Genomic DNA, 8,495 nt, shown 5'->3' on the forward strand with positions numbered 1-8,495 from the left:
TTTGTAGAGTACAGATTGGGAACTTTGCGGCTACTACAGTGGTCCAAGCCAGAGATTCTGGTAGCTTGGACTTGACCAGTGGGCAGTGGACATACAGAGGTGAAAAACGCAAGAAATCTTTAGGAGGTAAAGTCAAAAGAACTTTTGAACACTAGTGATGTTGCCACCCCTTTGAAGACCAGGCCAAGTGAGGCAGTAGTCACCAAACCAAACCTGCTCACAAAACAACTGGGGTATTTTTTAAAATACTAGAGGCCTGGTGCATGAATTCATGCACAGATGGGATGGGGCTGGGCCAGTGTGGAAGGAGAGGCCACAGTCAGTTGGCTGGCTGGCCCTGCCCCTGATCGGGTGGGGAGCCAATTAGGGGCCAGGCAGACTGGAGGGAGGGAGGGGCTTCAGGAGGTTGCGGGGGGGTGGGGGGGGGGGGGATTGGAGCCCTGATCAGGCCTGTTGTCCACCACAGTGCGCATCATAGTGACCTGTCATTCCAGTCGTTCCATCGTTCCAGTCACTTGGCTTTTATATATATATAGATAGATTCCTGGACACTATTCCCCAGAGTTTATTTGGTAAATCTGGATAGAGTCTGACCATGACATCTACATTTAAAAATAATTCCCTAAGATCTAGCTGGTTTGGCTCAGTGTATAGAGTGTCACCTATGGACTAAAGGGTCCTAGGTTGGATTCTGGTCAAGGGCACATGCCTGGGTTATGGGCTCAATCCCCAATAGGGGTCGCCCCAGTAGGAGGCAGCCAATTGGTGATTCTCTCTCATCATTATGTTTCTATCTCTCCCTCTCCCTTCCTCTCTGAAATCAATAAAATATATATTTTTTTAAAAACATTCCCTAAGAGATTCTTTTGCCCCCGTCTACAGGCACTGGTCTAAGGGACCCTGTCTCTGACACCTGACCCAGAAGGCCCTGATGTGGAGAAGTAGGGCCTATGGCTCTGAAAGTTCATCTCCTTACTCCAGAACCACTTTGGGAGGCTGCACAACGTGCTGATCTGATTTTCCCAACACCATGCCAACACATTCCTCAGGAGCAGGTGCAAGAAGGGCCTGAAGGTCAACCAGAGTGCCCTGTTTACACTACCAGGCCTACACACATGGGTGCATGCTGAGATGTACACACACACACACACACACACACACACACACATACACACACACTCCATCTGAATGGGCCACTCCTAACATTCCCAGGATTAAGAAATCACTATGAACATACCACTCAATCAGTACCTTTCTTCATATATTCTAAGGATTTATGGTTACAGTTCATGCTATAAACTTGGGTTCCTCAGAGGACTAGCAATTTACAAGGAGAGATCCCACAGCTAGACATAACCCAAGACTAGGGAGGTCTTTTCTTATTTAGTGGCTAGCAGAAAATGTGCTAAATTTAACTTCCTCCTTGGGATACACACCAAAATAAGTGTGCTAAAAATGCAGTCTGGTGTCATTGTCCAAAGGGTGATGAAATCCCAACAAATACCTCTCTCTACTCTGACATACCACCCTCTAAGCCCCAACTGCAGATACAGTTCATGACTTCCTAGAAAATAATCCCATTGACTGATAACAAACACAATGTCCAATGAATGGTGCACAGCATTCTTGCATGGGGTCTTAGCTCTTTCTTTAGACTTCTCTCTTTCCCCCTTCCCCAGTGTCCTAGTGTCTTACAAAAGCAAGCAAGATGATTGAAATTTTTGAAGGTCAGTCCCAAACCCATCCAGGTGAAATAGCTCAAGACAAACCATCTCTTCACTTGGTGATGTTGACTGTTTTTCATAGCATAAATTTAGCATTATTATGCTAGAAAAGTATTTGTCTTTAACCTACTAAATACCACTCTTCACTAGGGTTGAAGAGGAAAAACAGTCACAGCCCAACACTTTTGCAAGAATAATAGATTCCTAGACAGAATACTAAGGGGGTTCATTGATGCTAACAGATGCAAGAGCCCTCCCGCAAACCTAGGAAGACAAGTTCCCATTCTCTAGTTGATGACCATGTAAAGGACTGGGAGGAGCCATACAAGTTTGGAGGCCTGGGAGCAACACCCCCAACCCTGGCCCTGGCTTCTGCCTGTTGCAGCCTGGAACAGCACTCTGAGAGGTTCACAGATGCATTAGGAAAAAGAAGTCACATCGCAGACTAGAGCAGTCTGCTGGGGTCCACTGGGACACACTATTGTTACCAGAACCCCAATGTTTTTCCTTGGATCCCCCTGCTTGCAAGCACTGGCCCAACAAAATTAATGAGCAGAAGTTTGCAGTATAGAAAGAAAAAAATAGTTTAATATTGAATTGGCAATAAGGAGGTGAGTTTGTGCTCTAAACAAACTGACCCCCAAAGGTGTATAGGTTGCAGATTACTTAGGGCAAAATCACAAGACAGTTCTGAGGTCTTTTCCAAAATCCCTCTGTCCAGTTTCATGGGAAAGTAGCCAGGGGTCATTCCACCTTAGGGCTCAGAAACTAAAACATAACTTAGGTCGAGATGTTATCTTTAGCCTGCCAGAGGTCCAGTCCTTGTGATCATTAGTCAGGTTCGGGCTATTGCCTTCTGCCTCAGGGGTTGCTGATTATGGGGTGGGGGAGGATGGAAGGCTAGGTCTCTGAGGGGATAAAGAGAGAGAGAGATGATTTCTAGAGCTAGATTTTAAAGCTAAATTTAATCAAAGTCATAAGGACCCTCAGTTTCATTATTCCAATCCCTAGGCTTTCTAGGACTATAAGACAGGCCATATGTAAGGCTCAGTCTTCTGAGGGAGGGGGAAACCTACTTCCCATTTGATCTTGGAAATGGAATGAGTGTAAAAGTGGGAGCACGTACAGATCAGCTGAAGCACAGATTTCAAGAAGAAAAACTCTTCTTTGTTGACCTTTATCCTCATATCTGAACACATAGCCATTTCCTGTTACCTGTCGAGGGCTGGCCTCCCAATGCTCTCAAGCTGCTTCCTCCTCCCTTCTTTTCAAGCTTCCTATCTGATGGGCTGAACTCCTTTATTTAAATGTGAGTGACCTTGCCCTGGCAGGTGGGGCTCAGTTGGTGGAGCATCCACCCATGCACCAAGGGTTTGATTTACGGGTTTGGGCAGCTTCATCCAACCCAGGAACAGGAAACAAAACTCTGCCAGCTCCCTGACCTGGGAAGTCATTCGAGAGGAGGGCCCTTCACTCTGTAGCTGAGAGGACTGTCCTCTGTCTCTCCCTGTTTTTCTCTCCACACAAACTCCATTTTCTTTAACGGTCATATTGGTTTCCTCTAATGAGGTGTCAGCTTGTACGTGACCCCCAAAATGGCCACTCCAGGTGCCAAACCTACTTGAGCTTCCATGGGGAGCATCATCATTGTGTGGCACAGTTTCTCCACATCTTGGTTCAAACTCTCAAAAAGAGACACAATTTATCTATCCCAGCCAGGCCACACAGGTTCTACATAGATCACTGGTAAGGCAATGGATTGTGCTTCAGATCATCCACCCATGTGTCAATCACTGGAGTCTGAAGGAAACGGTCATGTGAGCATGTGAATGTGAGCATAAGAACGTGAGCATGCTGGATATTGTAAATATGTCCTATTAGAGGAAGCAGTATTATTAAATGACACAGACTGCAGCCCACCTGGGTTGGCTCAGTTGGTTGGAGTGTCATCTTGTGCACTAAAGGTTGCCAGTTTGATTCCCAGTGAGGGCACATGCTCAGGTTGCAGGTTCGGGGTGCATGTGTGAGGCAACCAATTGATGTTTCTCTCTCACATCAACATTCCTCTTTCTTTCTCTCCTTCTCTCTAAAATTAATAAAAACATATTTAATAAAAAATAAAAATAAATAAGTAACACAGACTACATATATCCACCACAATCATTACAAATGTCCACTGAGAATATGACAGTGGACTAGAGGATAATAAAGGTTATTCTTAGAAAGATTCCTAGAGAAGATGGAAGGAAACAGGATCCATGAGGAGGGGACCAGGAAGGACTTTGTGTCAGCTGGTAGAAGAGTTGTGGTCAGGATCCATGAGGAAATGGGGCCAAACATGTTGGGACTTTGAATAGGACACAGGTGGCAAGGCTCTTCTGTAATTCCTAGAATATTCGTTGTGGATGGGACTTAGAGATCATCAAGTCCAGTCCTGACACACTTGCAATGAGGGCACTAAAGGTCAGTGGCTGATGACACAGTGACACAGCTGTGACCAGAGAGTTCAAGTTAGAACCAAGGCTAGAGTTCAAGTCCCTGTCTCCAAGCTAAGTCTGCTTTCCACTAGAAACCATTCAGGATCCTTTAGGAAGCTCATCCCTTTGCTAAAGCAAGTCCTACCTTTCTACAGCAGGGAATTGATACACTGCATACATGGTGGCGAAGAGGAAGAGGCACTAGCCCCTCCTTATTGGTCTTTGAAAGAGGACAATCTGCTCCTCAGCATCGCCATCATCCTCTTTTCTAAAGCTGCTTGAACCCTGACCCACACGTCCTTTAGGACCCCCAACACCGTGTCATTCCTCAGAGTATATATAAAGGGGTTGAGGAATGGAGTCACAACACTGCTCAGCACTGAAGGGATCTTGTTGACCTCCAGATATTCTTTCTGGGAGGGTGTCACATAGATAAACACTGTGATGCCACTAGAAATCATGACTATGGTCAGGTGGGAAGCACAGGTGTTAAAGGCCTTCTTCCTCCCACTTGAGGAAGGAATGCGCACTATCGTCAAGATGATGTACGTATAGGAATAGGCCACAAGGACTATGCAACAGAGGATGACGGTGGACGAAAGCATGAAATCCATCAGCTCAATGGCAGTGGTATCTGCACAGGCCAAGGCCAGCAAGGGCCCACTGTCACAGAAGAAGTGGTTAATAATGTTGGAGCCACAGAAGGGCAGCTGAGAGATGAAGATGGTTGGGAAGAGCACAGATAGGAAGCCTCCCACCCAAGAAAACACAACAGTCCCAATGCAGACAGAAGGTCTCATGATGGTGCTGTACTGCAGCGGGTAACAGACAGCAGCGTAGCGATCATAGGACATGACTGTCAGCAGAAGAAACTCTACCGTGCCCAGGAAGAAGTAGAAGTAGCACTGGGTGATACACCCAGCAAAGGAAATGGTTTTATCCCCGGATGCTAAGTTGACCAACACTTTTGGAGAAATGACTGAGGTGAAGAGGATGTCCAGGATAGAGAGGTTGCACAGGAAGAAGTACATGGGGGTGTGGAGACAGGAGTAGGACAGCACAATGGAAATGATGAGCAGGTTCCCCAGGAGGGTCAGCAGGAATGTGGACAGCAGCAGCATCAGGAACAGCAGCTCCACCTGCCTGCTGAGGGCAAATCCCAGCAAAATAAACTCCCCCATGGTGGCAGTCTGATTGGCCATGGGCCTGGGAAGCAAGGCTCAATTCCTCTGATGGAACAAAAGGAGAAGGTGCTTAGGAGAGTGTTCAGTGTACAAAGCCCATGGCTGTTCACTAGAAAAATATGAACATAAAATGTGTTAATCCAATCCAAATTTAGATATGTAATCTAAATTTAACTTGTTTCAAATTATTTGCCTATCAAATTAAAACTTTTTTAAATGATCATTTTAATTGTTAACAAGGTGTCTGCCTTAAGTCCTACCCTGTTACATGGTTTATATGAACTTTCTAAAAATAATATAGCAATTTGTATCAAAATTATTAAAATTGAGCAAATTCTTAGACTCAGAAATCCACCCAAAAGAAAGTCATGGAAGTTTTCAGTGATTTTGCTGCAACAGCATTCACCATGGAATTGCTTATAATAATGAAAATTTAGCAACAACTTTAATATCCAAAAATGGGAGATGAAATAAATAAATTATAACACATATAAATAATAGCATTATGCAGCCATTAAAAATTATATTTTACCATAATATGTTAATGACAAATTTTATGTAATACCAAAATAGCCACAATGTATTATTAAGTTTTTTAAAACAAGGTGTAAACTAATAGTAACATTATGATCTCACTTTGGGGGTTAAATGTAAATCAGCAAAAGTCCTACAATAATCAAGACATTGCTAAAGAAGAAGAAACTGGGGGAGGGGGGGTTGCCCTAGTACATACAAGACATAAAAATAGCTAATTACTAGTAAATCAAGATGGTATTGGCACAAATACACACAAACTGACCAGCAGAACAAAATAGAGAGCCAAGAAACAGACCCACACAAATATGAAACAGGAATATATGTCAGAGGGGAAAGGAAGCTGGTACTGATAATTGTCTGTATGGGAAAACATAACATTGGATTCCCCACCTCATATCAGACACTAACATCCATCCTAGATGGACAAAAATATTAAATGTAAAAATGAAAACTTTCAGGAGAAAATATAGGAGAATATTATTTTGGTCCTTATGGTAGAAAAATACTGATTAAAGCTCTGAGAAATGATAAACAAAAAAAGAAAATATTGATAAATTAAACTACATAAAAATTAAGAATTATTGTTTATTAAAAGACCCCCAAAATAAAGTTAAAGGCAAATTACAAATGTGACATAGATAATGGACAAATGTTTATTATCTGTAATATATAATCAATATATTGATTCTTTCAAAGCCATAATAGAAAAGCAACCCAATAAAAAAAATGGCCTAAACATTTTATCTGAATTCTATTGAGGAAAGAAATATAGCCAATAAAATATACAAAAAGATGTTTGATATCATAAGTAATTAGGGACATGCAAATTAAGACAATAACAAGATAACTTTATACCCATTATACTGCAAGATAGCCGAATCCTGACAAGGGGCAATATAGCTAGTTCATCAAGAAAACTCTGGATTTAGAGTCAGGAGACCTGGTTTCAAGTCCTACCTCTTATCATTCTTAAGACTGGACAAATCACCTTATCTTTCTGGACATCTGCACATGAATCTTTTTCAAATATATTTTTTTATTTATTTCAGAGAGGAAGGGAGAGAGAGATAGAAATATCAATTATGAGAATCATTGATCTGCTGCCTCCTGCACGCCCCCTACTAGGGATCGAGCCAGCGACCCTGCCATGGGAATCAAACTGTGATCTCCTGGTTCATGGGTCGACACTCAACCACTGAGCCATGCTGGCCTGGCTACACATGAATCTTCACAGGACAAGAGATAATGTTCTTTTCCCCCATTTTTCTCACAGCTGTGTTGAGAAGCTCAAAATGGAAAATAAGATAATTCATATGAAGCGCCTTAGGAAATCATAAACCATCATATTAAGTGTTGCCATTACTTCTAGAAACTCTGCTGTTCTGCAATTTTGGCAAAGAGAAAATCCTGTTTTCCTTGTCCCTACTGAGATATTGGCCATCCACCCTGGAGCACTATCAGTTCTGCCCTGGGATACATCTTGTCAGGTCACAATTTTGCCTAAATTATTTTCTCCTTGAACAGCATATCTAATTGCCTACAAAGAGGGAAGACAAAGGGAAACTGCTTCTCTACATGAGAATTTTGCTTAATCCTTCTTGCCTAAGATTTCTGGAATGAGGAAACTATCCTCTGTCCCCCACATTCCATACAATAATACTCAGAGCCCCAGTCGGTGTGGCTTAATTGGTTAAATGTGATCCCATACACCAAGAGGTCACCGGTTCAATTCCCAGATGGACACATGCCCAGGTTGGGGGCTGGATCCCCAGTAGGGAGCAAGCAGGAGGCAGCTGATCAATGTTTTTCTCTCATTGATGTTTCTATCTCTCCCTCTCCCTTTCCCTTCTTCTCTCTCTCTAAAATCAATAAAAACATATTTTTAAAAAGTAAGCTTGGCCGGCATGGCTCAGAAGTTGAGCATCGACCTAGGAACCAGGAGGTCATGGTTCGATTTCCAGCCAGGGCACATGCCTAGGTTGCGGGCTCCATTCCCAGTGTGGGGTGAACAGGAGGCAGCTGGTTCATGATTCTCTCTCATCATTGATGTTTCTCTCTCTCTCTCTCGCTCTCTCTCTCTCTCTCTCTCTCTCTCTGAAATCAATAAAATATATATTTTTTTAAAATAATAATAATACCCAGAGCAACACTCACAGAGGAGATGCAGCAATACTCACATTAGCTAGATGAGGCCGACTGGCCACCTCCAGCATGTCCTGCCCACACAGCAGCCCTGGCTTGGGCACTGCAACGCTGAGACTTCTACTGCCACAAACTGCACTCTCAGGGCTGAACGGAGCAATACTGTGGAAGGGTTTTACGTTTGGATCCCATGCTTTGGCTTCCACTGGGGTGGGGTGGGGCAAGGCAGGGTGGGTGAGAGCATACACTTTTAGAAAAGGATCCAATCATGGGGAGTCCTCAGGGGCACAATTTACAAAGCTGTCCCTGAATACCATGCCTGAGCCTGAGGCCCCTGAGGCCCACTTAGGAAAAGATGCAAACTCAAACCTGTCTACACTAGCAAGAACTGAAGTCAGAACGCTAGCCAACATTAACACCACGGGGAATAT

General features: G+C 43.4%; 1 protein-coding gene across 1 annotated transcript; it reads right to left on the minus strand.

The window, feature by feature from the left end:
- Positions 1 to 4,413: 4,413 nt before the first annotated feature.
- On the minus strand, positions 4,414 to 5,403 carry LOC103301556 (olfactory receptor 6J1). The gene has a single exon (XM_008158561.2). The coding sequence runs from the start codon at positions 5,401 to 5,403 to the stop codon at positions 4,414 to 4,416; it is 990 nt and encodes a 329-aa protein (XP_008156783.2).
- Positions 5,404 to 8,495: the final 3,092 nt, after the last annotated feature.

Source organism: Eptesicus fuscus, chromosome 5 (assembly GCF_027574615.1).
Source record: "Eptesicus fuscus isolate TK198812 chromosome 5, DD_ASM_mEF_20220401, whole genome shotgun sequence".
Lineage (NCBI taxonomy): Eukaryota > Metazoa > Chordata > Mammalia > Chiroptera > Vespertilionidae > Eptesicus > Eptesicus fuscus.